The sequence below is a fragment of the Oryctolagus cuniculus genome, chromosome 10, assembly GCF_964237555.1.
Source record: "Oryctolagus cuniculus chromosome 10, mOryCun1.1, whole genome shotgun sequence".
Classification (NCBI taxonomy): domain Eukaryota; kingdom Metazoa; phylum Chordata; class Mammalia; order Lagomorpha; family Leporidae; genus Oryctolagus; species Oryctolagus cuniculus.
The window spans coordinates 74,808,490-74,828,722 of record NC_091441.1 but is presented as its reverse complement, the minus strand read 5'-3'; the positions used below and the strand labels follow the sequence as shown (position 1 = coordinate 74,828,722).

The 20,233-nt window shown below is 40.5% G+C and overlaps 1 protein-coding gene across 2 annotated transcripts in view; it reads right to left on the bottom strand.

Moving 5' to 3' along the window:
- CNTN3 (contactin 3) overlaps window positions 1–20,233 on the bottom strand; it is a 423,339-nt gene that overhangs the window by 79,736 nt on the left and 323,370 nt on the right. For both annotated transcript variants that reach the window (XM_051851466.2, XM_008260940.4), the window contains 3 exons: window positions 18,729–18,865; window positions 17,745–17,874; window positions 15,101–15,251 (listed from right to left, as the gene is read on the bottom strand). In XM_051851466.2, the coding sequence (XP_051707426.1) occupies window positions 15,101–15,251; window positions 17,745–17,874; window positions 18,729–18,865 (418 nt within the window). The remainder of the gene's footprint in view (window positions 1–15,100; window positions 15,252–17,744; window positions 17,875–18,728; window positions 18,866–20,233) is intronic.

The window sequence follows — 20,233 nt, the reverse complement described above, 5'->3', positions numbered from 1 at the left end:
CAGTATTAAAGCTAGCCCAATGTAATGAAGCACTAACAGATACAGGATGTGTAAGGATTTTATATTATCTAAACTAGAAAAAATTAAGATTTATGTAAAAATTCAAATTGCTACAATTTTCCAATTAAGTAAATGAATGCTATGAAAAATTTAGTGCCTAAAATAATCTTGAGGCTGGTATTACAGCTTAGTGTTTAAGCCGCTACTTGCAACACTGACATCCCATTTGGGCACAGGTTCAAGTCTTAGCTGCTCCACTTCTGATCCAGCTTTCTGCTAATGCAGCTGAGAAAGCAGGCAAGAATAGATGTAAAGTACTGGGGCCCCTGCCACCCAAGAGAGAGACACTGCTGAAGCCCCCGGCTCCTGGCTTTGGCCCTGTCCAGACCCGGCTGTTGTGCCTATTTGGGGAGTGAACCAGCAGATGGAGGATCTTTCGTTAGCTCTCCTTCTTGCTGTCATTCTGCCTTTGAAATAAATAAAAAAAATCTAGAAAAAAATCTCCAAGGTAGAGTTAAAGGCACTCCTTACTTTAGGATTTGAATGCACATGTTTAGATAAAAATCTTTTTTATTTTCTGAAACAGGACAAATTTTTATACATTCAACTTTTTTTTCATTCTACTTTAATTATAGATTTTTTTTGCAGTGTTTCAGACTCCCAAAGGGTCAGATACTCGTAACCTCCCACAAACACTGTTCTAGCAATACAATCTGCATTAAGATGGAATTGTGAAATTCACAAATAAGATCATGAAGCTGAGAGCAGGTTAAAGTGCAAAAAAAATGTTTTTGAGTTTGTTATGCAGTGGGAAATTTCCTTCAGTAGCACTTACATAACCAATTGTAAATTATGAATAACTCCTCCCAGGCATCTGAATCTGGGAGACAGCAAACATCAGTACCAATCTACATACTCAGTTCTCTCGGCGAGTGGTGCAGTGCTATGGCACCTCACCAAGCCTGCACTTGACCATCCATCCACCCATCCTCCCAACCACTCAGCCCTATGTCTGGCTACAGGATGGGGGAGAGGGAATATACTAAAATATAGCACTCTTCCCATTTGAGATAGGAAGCCTCAAGAAGGAATCTATTAAAAAAATCAATTTTATACATTTCTAAGAAATAGATATGGCAAACTAAATTAGAAATTATAGGTGCTTTTAAGACACGGGAAGCTGTCCAAGAAAGATTTAGATTCATTGCAAGAAATGTTTGTTAGTTGCTTACAATGCACTACACATCCTGGAAGAGACAAACATGTGTAAGAACAAGTCCTTACCCTTTAGAGACTTAAAAATCTCATGGTGAAACAGGGAATCCATACAGAAGGCATGCAACTAGCTCACCTCCTAAAATACACTAAAATACACTGCAGCCTTCTCTCCATTTCTATTGCTCTCCCTGAAGTCAGGCCTCCAAAAACTCTAGACTTTGGTGGCTGTTAAATTGCCTCCTAATCCGATTCTCTGCCCGCCTCCTTTCTCTTGTCACCGCACCCTCCACACTGCCGCCAAAGCCATCTTTTAAGCAGACCCAATCAACCCCCTGCTTTAAAAGTCTCAAAGGATGTCACATTCCACTTAAAATAAAAGCCAATATTTTATTATGGGCATCTATGATCTGATTTCTGGACTCTGCCTCCCTCTGGAATCTCCTGTTTTATAGCCCACTTTCGGCACATAACCCTTCGTCACACAGGCCTTTCTCCATCAGCCCATCTCACCCCTTCTCAAGGGCTTTGCTCCTTTGGGAGCCCCCTTCTGACATACACTTCTCCCGGCTCTTCCCATGGCCGGTGCTTCTTATTTAGATGTCTGCTAACAAATTAGTTTTTAAAGGAGGCCTCTTTTGAAATATACTATATAATTAACTTTTTCTCTATGGCTGTGTCTTCTTTGTGCAAGCTCTATGAGGAGGGCTCCATGTCCGAGTTATTCACCTGGCATCCCCAGGCCTAGCAGGGCACACAGGAGGGTTCAGACTGCACTGCTCCAAGGTCATCCTGGTTACAGTTCCCAATCACAGGTTGCCTGGCGTATCCTGCCATTCATGTAAGAGGTCTGATGACAGATGTGCAGATATTTAAATACAAAACAGATTATTATCCAACCTTAAAAAAATGACAGAATCCTGCTTTTTTGCAAGGATGAACCTAAAGGACCTGACAGTAAGTGAAATAAGGCAGACACAGAAAAACAAATATTAAGTCATCTCACTTGCATGAGGAATTTTTAAAAGTCCAGTTCACAAAGGCAAAGAGCAGGATGCTGGCTGCGAGGGGCTGGAGGGTGAGAGAGGTGAAGATGTCGGTCGGAGCACGAAGGTTTAGTTATGCAGTAGAAGTGGAAATCGAATGCATGGCATTACAGTTAGGAAGACTATCACACACTTGAAATCTGCTGAGCTCATCTTAAGTGTTTTCTCCACACACAAAATGGTAACTGTGTGAGGTGACAGAGGTGTTCACTAGCTTGGTCATGGTAATGATTTTACAATGTTCCTTACCACGTACACATATATCAAAACATCACTTTGGATACCACAAATTTATATAATTTTTGTTTCTCAAATATACCTTGATAAAGCTGAGGGCGGAAGGGAAGAAGGAAAAAAAAGAGCAGGTGTTTCGCTTGGCAGTTAATTCCCACTTCCTGAGGCTACCACCCAGAGACCACAGGCAGGGCACTGCCTAGCCAACCAGGTTTTTCCTGAACTCCTGACCATGGAATCTATGAGCGATAATAAAACAAATGTTGCTTCCAGGGTGGGGAACATCTGCCCCATGGGCCATACAAGGCCTGCAAATCATTTGGTCTGGCCTGCCAAGGCAACCACAGGTGAAACTCAAAATTCAATAAATCTACAACAGGCTAATTCTTAAGTTAGGAATTTTGTATGGCCTGTGAATGGTGTTATAAACATCCAAATGGCCCTTGGCTGAAAACAGGTTCCCTACCTTCTCAGGTTATGTTATGCAGAATTGTTCATGGGAGTAGTAGGTGCTACTCATCATATTAGATGAGTAAACAAATGTTGAACAACGTGGATGGAGCAGAAACTTAAGATACAAAGATGGACATAGTAAAGGCCCTTCAACAATGCAGTGAGCCAGCCTTCTGCAAAGGCAGCCACAAAACCCTGGGTTCAATGACACTGCTGAGATAAAGAGGCCACTAGGGTAAGGCAGCAGAAGAAGCAATTAATCTCATCCACTGGGCTTCCGGAAGGCTTCCCAGGGTATGTAACAATAAAGCTGGACCTTGACTGATGAGTAAGGGTTTTGTAGATGAGAAGAAAACAGATTCCGGGCAGGGGAAATTGCAGGAGTGTAACTGCAGAATATATGGAGAATTTTGCTTCTGTCCTCTTCCTTTTAATAATTTTTCAAAAGGCAACCATATATGCACTTTTGTACTCTCTCTTGATAGTGCTAAATATTCAACATTCTTAGTTCTTGAGAAAGCACCTGTTTTGTTTTGTTTTTTTTTCCTTTCAAAACACAGCAGAAAATGCAAAATAGTATCCAGTTTCCTACAATTGCATTAGTTTTCTTTGCAGTTTGAGAACAGGGATGCAGAACTTAGGCTGGGTTGGGGGCATGTTGTATTTTGGGGCTTGAGTGAGAAATGCTATATGGCCAGAGCAATGTAGAGGGGTAGACCCTGCCAGTAATGCTGTTATGCCGGGCATGGGTAGGAATTGAGTTATCCACTTCTAACAACGAAGTGGCTTGTTGTGGATTCTTATACCATACACACTCAACGTTCATCCATCAGCTTACCCCCACCAACAACAAAACAGTCTTAAAGTGACCTTAACTTTTATAATCCATAAAAACAAAACAAAACAAAACAAAACAAAACAAAACAAAAAACGCCATATGGATTAAGGAACCATGTGGTCATCTACAAAACTTAGTTGATAGAATTTCAGAGGCCATTTGGCAGTCATGCCTTTGAAATACTTAGGTGGATTTTATTTATTTAAGAAGGTTTAAATAATATAAAACCCAGGTGATTGTCCTAAAAAATGAAATATCTGTGCTTTCCTTTCTTTGCCATTCAGTCTTGCTAACTCATAAAATGTCTGAGCAACACAATTTAAAAAGTGAAGCATAACAACAAAAGTTTCCACAGCATCAGAGACCTTTTCCCTCTGAGCTTACACAGAAGCCCATTAGTAAAAACATATTATTTTTAAATCTTGGCAATCAGAGTCCACTGAGATAAAGAAAGAGGACCCTCAGAATTTGATAGAAATGGGGCCAACATGGAGTTATAAATAATTTGTCCGAAGGAAACCAAGTGCTTCCCGGCCCTGTCCAAGGAGTTCCGTGTCTTAGCCGGCGCCATGGCTCAATAGGCTAATCCTCCGCCTTGTGGCACCGGCACACCGGGTTCTAGTCCCGGTCAGGGCACCGGATTCTGTCCCGGTTGCCCCTCTTCCAGGCCAGCTCTCTGCTGTGGCCTGGGAATGCAGTGGAGGATAGCCCAAGTGCTTGGGCCCTGCACATGGGAGACCAGGAGAAACACCTGGCTCCTGCCTTCGGATCAGCGCGGTGTGCCGGCTGCAGCGCGTCTGCCGCGGCGGCCATTAGAGGGTGAACCAACGGCAAAAGGAAGACCTTTCTCTCTGTCTCTCTCTCTCACTGTCCACTCTGCCTGCCAAAAAAAAAGAAAAAGGAGTTCTGTGTCTTTAGCTCACTTCTCAGTAAGAGTGTGTGCCACACAACGCCACTCAATAGGATGATTATACCCTGGATCTTTCAAGGATTCCTGGCCCTGTTTTACAAAACAAGAAACCAAGACTCAAGGGTTATGCGACTCATGTAACACTACACAGGAGGCCAATGACAGAGCTAAGACATGACCTGCATCCTTCTGACTTTGATGCTTTGCTCTTTCCTGGAGCTAAAATTAAATAGAGAAGCAAATAAATCTTACATTTAGCTTCCTCTGACACAGTGAATAATGTGCATGGCAATTAGTACACTGGATGTTAATCAGGCATGCATAATTCATGTAAATAATGATACGAATACACAGAAACTTCAGCTGTCTTATCACTAATAGGGATGGCGCAGTGGTTTTAGCAGTGGACAATGATATATGGCACAGAACACACAGGACAGTTTTCTGTGGGCCCAATCCTAGACTGAAAAACTTGGGTTGCATGGACTTATGTCTTGATTGTTCTCACTTTTAAAACCTCAGCCTCATTTTCTCAGATGGCATGGGACTTACAGAGAAAATGAACTTCTCCCTCTCTGCCTTGCAGGCAGAAGCATGAGAGAAATGGAAGTACGGGTTGGTGAAGCCAGAGAGGGAAGTAGAACTGAGGCAGCTAGTGTCCCCCTTCAGCCAAATATCTTCCCCAGGGCTGGTCTCCTTGGAAGGAGAGGAACTGCTCTGTCTACCACGGATGAATCTAGAATAAAGGAATAACTATTCAGTTTTCCTTATGTAAGCGATCCATTTTGTCTAGATGACCCTTTCTCTACTCTTTCACTTTGCTCTATTTGACTTCACTTCCCTTAAGACACCTGTCCTTGGGGAGCTACTCCCCTACCCCATCCTCCCACCTCCGGGCTGAGACAGGATCTCCTCTCTGTGCTCCTTGCTGCCTTATAAACACCATCATGACAGGCAGGATTGGCAATGTCCTGTGTCTTCAGCTGGCCCGTATGTGTTGTACTGGAGGAAATTGCTAAAGGGATCTCCTTTCCCCTTTAAAACTTTCCTTTAGTTATTTATCTTCATTTTATTTGAAAGGCAGAGACAGAGAAATTTATACGCTTTGGTTCACATCCCAAATGCCCTCCCGCAACTGCCAGGGCTAGACCAGGGTGAAGCCAGGAGCCCAGGATTCAATCTACGTCTCCCACGTGGATGGTGGGAAAGCAAAAATTTAAGCCAACACCTGCTGCCTCTCAGGATGTACATAAGCAGGAAGCAGGAAGCTGGAAGCCTGCACTTGAACCAGACAATGATATGGAACGCAGGCACCCCAAGCAACTTCCTAAGCACTGTGCCAAATACTTGTCCCCGGTTTTCTTTTAAAAAAAATGTACCAGTTTAATTTAGATAGTCTACCCCGCTATAATTCATGGCTTACTTTCCCTCAGTCTCAAAAAACAGTGGGTTCCTTAAGGACTCTTGATGTTTCGGATTCGTCTATGTATTCCCAGGCCTGGGCACGGTACAAAGGTTCTATGACAAATTTGTCGACAACATGGAATGCCTTTGCTCCAGGTAAGATCAGGGACATCCATCTCTAATCAACTCATACGGAGTCCTGAAAATGGCACCATCCCATGTGGTAAATGAAATTTTCCCTCATGCTACAACATGCTACAGGTTGTTCAGGTCCAGGAATAAAGGATTAGCTGGTATCTGAGAGCAGATGAGTTGCACAGGTTAGGGTAGATTAACTGAAACTCACTGAGCTCCCACACCTGTCTGAGTCATGAGGGAATGGGTGTTTTAATGGGCAGGCTGTGGACGGAGTGGGAAACGGTAGAGCTTGTTGGCTGGGTGGGTGAAAGGGTAGGCGGTGGGGTACTGGAAAATGACAGGGAAGGGAGCAGCATTTGGAACACGAAGAAGAGAAACAGACTCCACTTTGCTAAGAGAGGAACCAGAGTGAGGGGATGGGGAGCAGGTGGAGATGGGATATTCGGCCAAGAGGAAGTGCTCCTAGCAGACCTGCTGGATGCATCACTACAGAAGTGAGGATGGACCCCTGGCAGTGGCAATGACAGCAATGCCATGACCCTGGCTCCGGCAGCACTGATGTGGCTGCTGGCCAAAGAGTGGCTTCTGCTTCCGAGTCCCGTCCAGTGACTCGATGTTTCACAAAAGGCAGAAGCAACATGTTGGGTGCATTTCTGGAGCTATTCGTCAAATCAGGATGAGATGAACGTAAACGGCATATAATTTAAAAAAATCAAAGTATGACTATGTACAGAATAATTCATCCATTTTGGTGTAATTTCTGTGAGTTTTTACAAAAGTCACACAACTCTGGTCACAATGAAGAGATAGGACAGTCCCTCAACAGGAGATTCAAGTTCTTCCTGTCTCCCAGGCCCTGCTAAGCAGTGACCACTGGTTACTGTACTTAAAGCTGTGCCTTTTGCAATAATGTAGAATCATATGTTATATAATATCCATGGCATTTTAAAGACAGCTTCTAATTATCTGCAAAAAGTACTTTTAGAATTGGCTAATAATATGGTTTAAAAACACTGTCTGGATTTTAACTATTCATAGTTGGAAAAAAAATCTTTGACATTTCTTTCTCTTCAAAGCATTTATATTTCCATAGTATTAAATGCTGCAGAGAACATGTGAAACCATTTTAATGTGTTTAATTAGAAGTAATGGGCCATTCTTTGACTCTTCTGAACTGAGGCTATAGCAATAAAATATTTACTATTATAAGCAACAGCACTCAAACGAAAGCTCCTATTTTTTAAAATAATTGGCTAATGTGTTTTAAGTACCCCTAAATGATAGAGAAAAAAGTAAACATTCTTTAAAATATGCCAACGGGCTATTCGGTCGTGTAAACTATGCCTGGGCTGATTCTCAAGGGTCTTTTTTCATTTTAGTTTGCTTAAAGGAAACAAAAGAAAACACTTTTAATTGGTCATATTTGAAAACGTGGATTTAAGTGAACAAAAGAGTGGAACAGTACTAAAACTTTAACACCTAGTGAAATACTATTCGATGCTCAAAAGGGCAGAACAGTTCTGTTTCTTCAGATCACCTGCTTCCTGCTGGGAGAAAAAGTGCAATAACTTTACCCAATATTGCGTGACACAAATACCAACAAAATAAACCCAAAATGTACTCAATGCTGAATGCAAGTACTTTCGAAGCACAGAATACTTGAGCACTGGGTGATTTAAGGTCAGCTTTACTAAATGAGAGCATACAAACTGTTCTCTACATTTCACTTGAGTGTCCCTGAGCTTCCAAGCTAAGAAGTATACTCTCTACCATTTAACAATCTCTATCTTCCCAGACATTTGCAGCCATGGCTTTGAAGAAGCACAGGTTGCCATTCTCAGAATCACAGGTAAGTGATCTGGGGCCATTAGGGCTTTTCTCCAAAGTGCCAAATTCATATAGTCAACCTCTGCTAGGCATACATATATCCAGGGGCTTTCCCTTTAAGAAGATTTTTTTTTTAAATTTTATTTATTTGGAGAGACATAGAGAGAGAGAGAGAGGGAGGGAGGGAAATAATCTTCTGCCACTGGCTTACTTCTCAAATAACCACAAAAGCCAGGGCTAGACCAGACCAAAACCAGGCACCTGGAACTCAATTTGGGTCTCCTGTGTTTGTATCAAGGACCCAAGCACTGGAGTCATTACTTGTTGTCTCCAAGGAAGCTAGGACTTGAACCCAGGCATTCATGTATGAAATGCAGGCAACTCAACTAGTGTCTTAACTGCTGTGTCAGTTTCTCACCCCGGGGCTGGTGCTATGGCATAGTGGGTGAGGCTGCCATCTGCAGTGCTGGCATCCCATATGGGTGCTGGTTGGAGTGCCAGATTGAAACCCAATCCGGGCCTCTGTTGTGGCCTGGGAAAGCAGTGGAGGATGGCCCAAGTCCTTGGGCCCCTACACATGTGTGGAAGACCCAGAGGAAGCTCCTGGCTCCTGGCTTCAGATGGGTGCAGCTCCAGCTGCTGCAGCCAATTGGGGAGTGAGCCAGTGGATGGAAGACCTCTCTCTTCTCTCTCTCTCTCCCTCTCTCTCTCCTCCCTGAGTGTAACTCTGCCTTTCAAATAAATAAATAAATCTTTAAAATAAAAATTTTTTCACCCCCAGTTGATGTTTTGGCAGACACTTTGAAGTCACCTAATGTCAAATGGAACCTAGCATATTTGCCCTCACTGTTGCCCTTCTTGTAAGATTTCCTGACACGCTGAATAGGTCTTTCAGGCACCTGGATACCTAATTCAGAAATCCAGCCATCATCCTTGACTTCTCTTGAGATCTTGAATATAATCAGTTACTGGGTCCTACTGATTTAACTTCTCGAACTATACCAGGCGTCTCTCCATTCATGGTGACTTTCTTTAGTTCAGGCTATAACACTCTTGCAGGGCTGGTGTTGTGGAAAAGCAAGCTGAGCTGCTGCCCGCAGTAGTATCCCATGTGCTCCTCCTGTGGTCTGGCTCCCTGCCAATGAATCTGGGAAAGCAGCAGGGGATGGCCCAAGTCCTTGGGCCCCTGCATCCACATGGGAGATGCAGATGAAGCTTCAGCCTGACCAAGTGTCGGCCGTTATGGCCATTTGGGGAGTAAATTAATGGATGTAAAATCTATCTCTGCTTCCCTACCCCCACCTCCTGCCTGGGGCTCTGCCTTTCAAATAAATAAAATAAACCAAGATCAGATTTATCTTAAAAAAAAAAAAGCAAAACAAAACAAAACCTTCTCTTGCTTAAAACACTGGCTTGCTTGGATGGCTGGGTCACTGCTATTTGGAATTCTAGCCTCCAGTGCTCCTGTCACTCCAAACCTTCCTCTGCCATGATGGCCTTTTTCTTTTTTTTTTTTTTTTTTAACACAAATCTGATCTTGTTGTAACTCTGCTAGTTTGATTTGATTCTTTGGTGTCACTGTATCTATGGATTAAAGTCCCAGCTCCGTAATTTGGTTTCTGCTGTCACAGACAGTAAGATCCATGCTTTTCTCTGCCACCTTAGCCCCTCCAGATGCCCCCTCTCACAGCGTTTTACACTGGAGGTGTCCAGGTTCCCAAACACCTGCAATGGGCTGAATAGAGCCCCCCAAATTCATGTTGAAATCTAATCCCCACTGTGGTGGCATTAAAAGGTGGAACTTTTGGGAAGTGATTGTGTTGTATGGGATTAGGGCCCTTATAAAAAGGTACAAGAAAGGCACCTTGCCCCTTCTACCACTCCAAATCTCCTAATATCTTGACTGTAGACATTCTAGACTCTAGAACTTGGTGAAACAAATTCCTACTACTTAATCATGAAGGCTAAGGTATTTAGTGAGAGCGGTCTGAGTGGATTATCCATTTCCCATACCATGCTTTGCCTCTGGGCCTTCATATACACTGTGGCTTCTCCCTGGAGTATTCTTCTCCAGCAAACCCTTGTCACCTTTTAAGTCTTGCTTTATAGATAATTCATTCACCAGAAAGCTTACTCTGATCCTAATGTTGTAAATGTAGCCTTCCCAGGTGATTTCTGGACATTCTGAACTTTGCCAATTGAGTTTCATCGTAACTTCTCTGTATTATCTGTCTGTATACCATGACAGTAATAAACATTGGGGTGGACTTCTCCAATTTAAAAAAAATAGTACCTAGTGCCTAGCAGATAGTAAGTACTCAAAGCATTTTCAAATGAATGAATGGGAACTTAATTGTAAGAGCCCAGGAACCACTATAAAGCTTGGTACCCACTCAGCGCAGTGTTTCTAAGACTTCTGTTGGGCAGTATCCCTTCGCTTGAAATGCCTTCCATACTTGAAAGCAACGACTCTCATTTGTTCAAAACCAGTTCTGTAATTTAAGTGTCTCTCTGACTTAGATCCAGTTACCATGGCTGATCCATAGCTGCAAAGCTGTTATTGCATTGGAACAAAAACTTACAAAACAGGTAGATCACAATCATTCAAATGCATTATATGATTTACATCGTAGATATATGTATCACTTTACACAATGTTTAAGAAGATATATTTAATCCTCAAATTTTTGCTTCTGATTTAGGCACTGAATAATACTCTATAGAGAAGAAGACTGACCTAGACAAAATGTATTTGCTATCAATAATAGCCATACCAGGCTGGAGAAAGCTTTCTTTGTTATCTGAAGTTTCTTACTGATAGACAAACTCAAGTTCAACTACCAAAAACAAAACAAAACTCAAACTAAAAAATGAAATGGTCTCCAAATCTTGTCATAAATACTCCATCAAAACATTTTGTTTTTCCTTATATTTTCAAGTGCATCAGTGAATTAATCTGTCCCTGAAATGAGATTTGAATCTGCATTTTTAAGGTTGGAAGAGTCTGTGACCGAAAAATCACAATAAATCTGCCATTTAACTTGTTTTCCTGATTTGGCTGCTGCCTGCAGACCATGTCAAGAGGAATGGATATGGGGTTTCCATTGCCAAGTGTTGACTGTGGCCACTTTAATTACCCGTGAACTTGGAGAAGATTCAGATCTGCAACTTGTTCCATAATTGCCTCTAGCAGTCTTTTCCCTGAGCATCAAGGCCCTGGCTCATCTGTGTTTCTGCTGTCCAAAGAGGAAAAATAAAATCCTAATTGCAATCCCATGAACCCTCTTCTTCTATGTGCTGTATGCACTGCTTCTTTTTAAGTCTTTCTTCAAATCAAAGTTTCCTTAGTTTCCAATGAGGAAATATTAAAATACAAACACAGTGCAGACTCATTTGGCCTTAAAGTGGCAGAGAACTAACTTTTATCACCATGAGGCACTGCTGGAGTAGCAATCATTTTCCCCTTTCTCCTTAAAAACAAGCTCCTCACTGATTTCTTATCTGTAAGGTATGAGGGAAGACGTTGTAGGGGACTTCTCGGGAAATCCCTTAAAAGGGAGAAAGTGCAGCCTTATTTCTACTCTCCTCCTTGCTGTTGGCTCAGATGTCAATGGGAGGCTAAAACTCAAGCAGCCGTCTCTGCTCATGAGGCCAGGAGGGCGGGGCAGCAGGACAGCAGGACCGGAAGTCTGATGACCGTGGAGTCAGGAGAGGCCTTTGAGAGCCCTTCAGAGACCAACCAACCAAGCAACATGCAGCTCCCACACCCAAAACTTCCATCTTCTTCAGCCACTGTACTTTTCATTTTCATTGTAATATGGGAGGTCTTCCCCAACGGTCATGGAAAATATTTTGAAAAATGGTGCATGGATTTCAAATTTTTTGCACTACACATTCATCTTTTAATTTCCTGTTTTCCATGAAGTCTCCTAGCACAACTTTATTTACTGATTAGTAAATATCAGGTGCTATGTTAAATGCTTAATTTATATCCACAGTGTAATAAAGTATGGAGTAAAGTTTACTTTATTTTATGGAGTAAATAAGGTTCAGAATTTTCCATAGTTGACTGAATAATGTCACCAAAGTACTTTTTGCCCAAATAAGAATTTCCAGGAAAAGCCAAGACACTCTGGTGGGAAAAACAAAACAAAACAAAACAAAACAAACAAACAAACAAAAAAAAACAAAAAAAACACACAAACACAAAAACCAACCCTAAATGAAAAGATCTCTGCGAGTGAGATCCCAGTGAAAAGAACGGGCCATCAAAGAAGGAGGTACCTTTCTCTGAAGGGAGGAGAGAACTTCCACTTTGACTATGACCTTGTCTAAATAAGATCAATGTCCGCAAACTCAAAAGGCTTCCATAGCCTTGGCAACTCATGGTAAGAGCCTAGGTTGATTACTGACACCATAAACAAGAGTGTCAATTGTTAAGTCAACAACAGGAGTCACTGTGCACTTACTCCCCATGTAGGATCTCTGTCCTTAACGTGTTGTACAATGTGAATTAATGCTATAACTAATACTCAAACAGTACTTTACACTTTGTGCTTTTGTGTGGGTGCAAACTGTTGAAATCTTTACTTAATATATGCTAAATTGATCTTACTTTACTTGATATATACTAAATATACTAAATATATACTAAATCTTTACTTAATATATACTAAATTGATATAAAGATAATTGAAAATGAATCTTGATGTGGATGGAATGGGAGAGGGAGCGGGAGATGGGAGGGTTGCGGGTAGGAGGGAAGTTATGGGGGGGGGGGAGGAACCACTATAATCCAAAAGCTGTACTTTGGAAATTTATATTTATCAAATAAAAGTTAAAATAAAATTTAAAAAATTTAAAAAAAAGAATTTCCAGGATAGACTCTGGGACTTACACTCTTTTTCCTGCACCACCAAAAGGTTGGGTTAAATCTCACCTTGTAGGCCTTTCACGAAGCCTTCTGATTTTCTAATCTTTTCAGATGAAGATTAAAAGGCTATGCTTACTTTATGGACTACAGTAAGGACAGGTGACTAAAGTCCTTGGGAAATTATTATTATTTAATTTCTGGATACAGTCAAAATTATTTAATTTTTTAACACAAAATATAAGGAGTACTTACAGGAAGTCCTAATTCCAGCATAGCCAAAATTAACCAGTTTGCATCACAAGCCTATACTTGTTTAACTTGGTTTACAAAATCAAACTTCAAATCACTAATTAACTGCCTATTCTGGAAATCCATTCTGTGTGGCCTAGCATTTCTCTGGATTATATCTAAACACTCAGTTCACAATTCTGCCTTGTCATTCTGCTATGCCTGCCTTTTAATGAAGGTGTCTTCCATTAAACACTGGCAGAATTGAAGACTGTGTTGTCAGAATCAACTCATATCAAAGTTCCTTAGGGCCTCTAATCTAAAAGTGGTTCAACTTGGTTGTTTGTTATATGACTCTGTGATTTTTAGAAAAGCAAACCCTCATTGCTTAACTTAAGGTTTTATTGTTTGCATTTCCTCTCCTTTCCAAGACGTAATTTGAGATTCCATGACCCCAAAGATCACCTCTAAAATTCTGGACTCCCTGCACAAGAGGTGACCCTGAAAAACTTAGTGGTCATATCCTAGAGTCAAAGAGACATGGTTTTAAATCCTAGCTGTGGGACATTAGGCAAATTATATCATCTCTTTAAGCCTTGTTTTCTCATTAGCTGCTGAGATGTTTAAAGGAGATCATTGACATAGAGCTCTGGATTAGGTTTTCTATTGTTGCTATATCAAATAATCCCAAATGTAGTGGCTTAAGCAATATAGGTCTGTTGTCTTACAGTTGTGAAAATCAGGAGTCCAGTGCAGGTCTGAGCTGAACCCAACTGGCAAGGCTGCAATCTTTCAGAATAGTTCATGCTCATTCAGACTGTGGGGAGGATTCAGTTCCTGTGCTTAGGGGACTGAGGTCCCTGTTTCTCTTATTGGCGGCTCCATCTACCATCTTCAAAACCATCAACACACATCAAGTTCATTCTCATGCTTCAACTCTCTCCTATTTCTTCTCTGTTCAGCGTGTCTCTGACCCACCCTTTGGCCTTCTGCTTTCTATTGTAGGGGCTTGGATAATACTTTGGGTTCACCTAGATAATCTGGATTAATATCCTTACTTTCAAGTCAACTATGAGCAACCTTAATTTCACCACCAACTTCATTTACATTTCGCCATGTAATGTAGCACAGTCACAGGTTTCCAGGATGAAGACATGGGCCACTACTCTGCTTATCACACATTCTGAGAATAATACCTGACGTGTACTAAGTACTCAATAAATAGCAACACAGTCAATACAAACACATACTCTCTGGCAGGTATTGATCCAAGTTCTTTATGAATATTTATGTATTTAATCTGCATAATATTACTCAACATGAAGCATCAACTATTATCACCCTCTCCATTAACAAACAAGGACGTGAGGCATAGAAAGATTAAGCAATCTTATCAAGCTAGCAAAGGCAGAACGAGGACTTGAACCTAAGCAGTCTGGCTACAGAATCCGTGCTTTGAACTAAGCCCCTTTCTGCTTCTTCACTTCAATAGTAGTGTAATAACCAGGAAACTAGGAAAGCCTTTGCTAACCCAACACTAAATTATCTCAGTATAACATAAGAGCAATACTGGCTTTTCTTCAGCATGTGTTGTCATCATATCATCTTCTCTTCATTGTTCTGGGACACTGGGCCTGCATCTGGGGCTGACATTCATCTAATATTCTGGGTGAGTCTTCCCAGGAAATTGAGGGAGAAATGTCTTGCTAAGATATTCCACGTGGGAAGAAGTTAGGTAGGTGTATGTCTATTTTTAAACTGACTACGATCATAATGAGACTATTACAGAATTAAAGGATTCTCATTTTGAGTCTTAAATAGCTCTCATGCTACCGGAACGCTCTTTCATTTTATTTCACACTGAAGACCTTTGTCAACATCACTATACCAAGTGCAGAGAAGGCCAACTCCCATCCTCTGGGAGCACCCAATACCTGTCATGTTCCTGCACCATCGTATCTCCTCTCTTCCAGGAAGACAGAGCCCTGGGGGAGGCTCTGGGTTTACAATCCAAGTTGACCACGCTGCCCACCTGCACCTGAACCAACTTTTTCATTGGATTCTTTGAAAAGTCTGGAGCAGAGGCTAAAAAAGAAGAGAGAGGAGAGAGAAAGAATGAAAATTTGATCATTGATTTAATGAGAGCTGGATCATTTTTAAAATTCCTATAAATTTCAAAGGTTGACTTTATAACCATTTATAAAGTTCTCTTGATATGCAAGGTGTCAGTGCTCACTTTATTTGATTTACAGCATACCACACATAGGATTTTAAGGCTAAAAACATAACTTGCACTAATGTTTTCTGGCAAGTTCTAAATCTTGAGAAAATTATTTACTTGGAAACTTTTAGTACTTACTGTTAAGATTTAAAATATCTTAGTCATGAGTTTATTAAGTGAAAGGAAAACACGTAACACTGAATATTTTTAAAAGTTAGTTCCATGAATGCAGGCATGGGGTTGGTGTCTCTGTTGACCCTGAGGGCACTGGACTTGGCACAGCGCCTGGCACTTAGCTTTCCCAAGCAAATGCTTTCAGAATATATGCTGAGTACTAAATTAACATTCTCACTTACACAAATTTATCAAGTTCCATTGGAACATTTTCATATGTTTAGGTTCAACTTTTAAGTTGAGGAAGACAATGTAATACACCAATTAGATTAGATTAGATTAATTAATACTCATATGACATTAAATATTATAATTTGTAAAAAAATGCATAAAATCACAATCCTGCAAAAATACCTGAATAGTCAAGTAAAAAAATAATATATCATTAGACCAAAATGATATGTTAACCAGAAAACTGCTCTTCCTTTTACTGTGAACTTGGAAAACAGGAGCCTAGTGCATTTCCCTTAATTTCTGAAACTCTGGTTTTAGGGCAAAATCCCAGTGAATATATTTTTTATAGCGAGATACATTCATATGTAAAAGTATGGCAAAGAAGACATACTTTCTAGAGGTTGTCGGCCTTCAAATTAAGCAACTGAAGCAGCTGTGCTGAAACAAGAAACCTCTTTGAAGTACATTTCTTAAACATCTTGCATTCTTCCTATGCAATAAGCCTACTCGTGGGTTTCCTAGAGAAGTATGAATCCACCCACTTTAAAGATGAATGGGCTACAGCTCACCAGGTTATTTTACTTCAAGACTAGAGCGGTGCTGCAATTTTGAACTTGTGTGTGACTTCGCCTTTTGCCTTCCTGTGCTGCTTTTTGCTCCTGGACCACAGGAGCCAGCTTTTCAGCTGGTGAGGTTCCCTTCCCAGGCCAGCCCTCCTGGTACAGATGCTGCTTTCCAATTGTAGGCACCAGGGTGGAGAGTTTCACTTTCCCTTAAGCAATCTGGCCTGGAAAGTCACCCACTCTGAGAAGACAGCAGGGTATCTGCAGCCTCTCTGGTCTCTACCCTCAAGATGATAATAATAACGAGCGTCCTCATCCCAAACTGTGACAAGCCAAAATGTCTCCAGAAAGCCTGGTGTGCTGGTGCAGTCAGTGTAAGCTATGTGTACTGTATCAAAAAGTTGTGCTGTACTCCTAAAAGTGTGTAAGAATTACCTATTAATCTAAAATTAAAAAAAAAAAAAAAAAACTCCAGACATTTCCAAATATTTCTGGGATCAAAATTGTCTCCAGTTGAGAATTACTGAGTTAGATTAATCAGAGCTTTATAACCTGCTGGTCATATTCATGGAGTCAGTGGTGGGAACTGACCCAAACCCGACCACATGGGTACAGTGAGACAGACGGCTGCTATTTCCATGAGAGTGTTTAAGAAAGCCATCTTTCTTTCACTTTACTGATGGTGGTGAAACATCAGACAGCCTGGTAATGGCAATGGTACTTGAGCCCTGAATCATGTCATGCTCATATCCAAAAAAAAAAAAAAAAAATGCCCATGTTAATGACCCTGACCCAGGAGTTTGTTCCTTCCCGTTTTTCTCTCCCACCCTCCCACTCTTACGTTATGCCATTTTGGTTGGGTTTGCATTCATTTGCAATGTAAGTGTCCTTCTAGACAGCTGTCCTAAACATGGTATCACATATTCTTTCTTCTTTTATACCTACAGTGCATGAAGTAGAAGATAATTCAATAATTTCGACTACGGGAGCCTTGGTTAATTAAGGCTTAGGCATGCACACTGCTTGAGCTTCCAACAGGGTTACTAAAGACAAAAGCAACTCCTTCTCAATCAAAAATGATTGATTCAAAATGTGGAATTTATTTTTATGAACCAGCCACAAAGAACTCCAAAACCACTTATTCTCCTAAAAGTCATGGTTTACTGTGTCATATTATGTCATATTTTAATATCATAATATTAAAAACATTAGCCCAACACCTTCTTCCTGTTGTTTGACTCAGCTTTCAACCATAATTTTGGTTACACAATTGTTGCTTTTCCTTAGAAATCATTAAAATGTATGCCTTGATTAGAAACCCTGAATAATTATGTTGTAACAGTTCAGATGTTATTAGCTGTAGGAACCTAGTATTAAAAGTAACTGCTTTTGCTTTTGGCAACAATGGAGAATTTAAGACAAAAATTCAGACAAAAACAGTCTTACCGACAACCTTGAGTTCAGCACTGGAATAGACGAGACCATGTTTGTTTTCTGCTATGCACTGGAACATGCCAGAGTCTGTCACGTTTAGGTTTGATATTGTGAGGGCACCATTTTCTATCTGTATTCTCTCCTAGATGATAACAAAAATGTCTTGCATATAAACAAATAAACCATTTTAGAGGGAAAATGAACACCACTGCCTATCATTTCAATCGGACAGAAACCTCCTGCATTTTCCTCAGGGTATTAGAGGCCACCTGACCTGAAATTTAACCTTTTCCTTCTTTGAAATGTGAAAGAGTGACTTAGCAAAACAGCCACGCACTGGAAATAGGAAGAAACGTCATTCAGTCCAAAAGTACATCAGTAAAATAAATAACAAAGCAGGAGGTCAGACTTTCAAATATACCTTGGATTTCAATTGCAAAGGTTTTAACCATTTTAAAGAATAATGCAGATTAAAAACACAATAAATTAATTCTGTGCATTAAAAAGGATTCTGGGAAATATATACTCACTAGGGCTTACAGGATGTATGAAAGGTTATGTATATAAATTTAAAGAAATACAGTTGATTGCATACACAGAAAAATAGCATAAATTACATGGCTTGAGGAGGAAAGTGGTTGAGAGAACAGCAACTCAGGTAACAAAATAACCAAATAACAGATGCATTTATTCTCTAGAGGTAACATCAAGTTGTCTACAGGAAAACAAAATTGTATTCTACATTTGATTAAAGCAAACCTTTCTCTAATTTCAGTGCTTAAAACATAGTGTATTATTTTATGTACTAAACTCAGAAAATCACCTTTGTCAAAGAATTGCAGTGTTGACAAGATCTCCTCATTGGCCGACCAGGATCTCGATTTTATATTTTGTCCCCCATTCCCACTCGTTGGATGCAGATGAAAGTGTGCAAACCCAACAGTGAGTGGAGTGTTCACATGGGGGCGAGGGGCTACCCAGGCACATTTTCCTCACCTCTAGCACCAGAGCTTCTCCATTTTTCAGCCATCGGTAGGAGGGCTTGGGCTTACCACTCGCCCGACATTCCCAGTGCAGGTTGTCCTCAACTGCTATTTCCACATCCCTGATGAGTTGAACCCAATGAGGCTTTGCTGTAGTGGTAAAAAGAAAGGGAATTCAAACAACTTAGCTAGTAAAGAACAAATCTCTAGCCAGTGAAGTCTGAGTGGACAGAAGGCTGTGAGGAATAAAATCATCATAGAAACTAGAGAGAGAGAGACAGATATACAGATATCTTTCATCCAATGGTTCACTCCCCAAATGCCCAAAATGGCCAGGCTGAAGCTAAGAGGAAGAAGTCCATGCAGGTCTCCCATTGGGTGGCACAGACCCGAGTACTTGACTATATCATCTGCTGCCTCCCGGAGTGCACAGTACCAGGAAGCTGGAGCAGAAACAGAGGAGCCGAGACTCCAACCAGTTACTCTGATATGCGATGTGGATGACCCATGCAGTGTCTTAACTGCTACACAAATGCCTAGCCCCAGAATTATATTTAACTTGCTAAGTATTAAGTAAGTAAACCAACGAAACACTTGTATATTTGAGGATGGGTGTTGCAATTTATCTTTTCCTAGGCCAAATTAACTAAGTTGTCCATTTTAAAAATTCCAAACACTGTGTTACATTCTATAGATGTCTATTAATAGACAGCAATGCAGGTACACAGAATTGATTTTTCTTTTACAAGTGTATTTGTCAATCAGGAGAGCTCAATCAATGACAACTTAATAAGTGACTGACAGCAAATATTGGTCTTAATTATGAACTAAAAATTAACATCCACAGAAGAGAAACTTACCTATGCTTGAGGACAACATATATCTCTCAAATTAGAAATAACTATCAATGAGAAACAAACCACTGAGCATCTTAGGAACCTTTGGCTGAATTAAAATTAAGGTAGGAAAAAATGGATAAATTGGCTTAATTTGAATCACATGATTTTTTTACCAGACAAATAAGTAATGGATGCAACGCTAAATTATGTATGCAAATCAGCTGGATCAAGATTAATCATTCTCACTTATGTTTCAGAAGATAGTTGGAAAACTCTTTTTTATAGATGAAAGTAACATAGCACTTAGAATGAAAGTCACTCAATATACACAGTACATTCAGCCAAGTCTCAGCTTGTGTTTCAGATCCAAAACCAGGAGGTGAGATGTCTTACTGGCTTCACATTGCATTATGCATGTGATGTGTGCTGTGTGAGCCACATTTGCATCCTCCATATGGAGAAACAGTTTATCTATTTCTATTTAATTGCAACCATGGGACGATTCGTCTTTCCATTTCTAGCTCATAAAATTGCTTTTTTGCAAATGAAATTGAAATGAAACTATGGCTATTTAGCTCTGACAGAAAATGCACAGGTCTATGCTTTGCTTTGTGTTTTTTTCATATATAAACTACTTGCCCAGTATGAAGAGTAGTTCAGTCTCAAATCACTTCTCTCC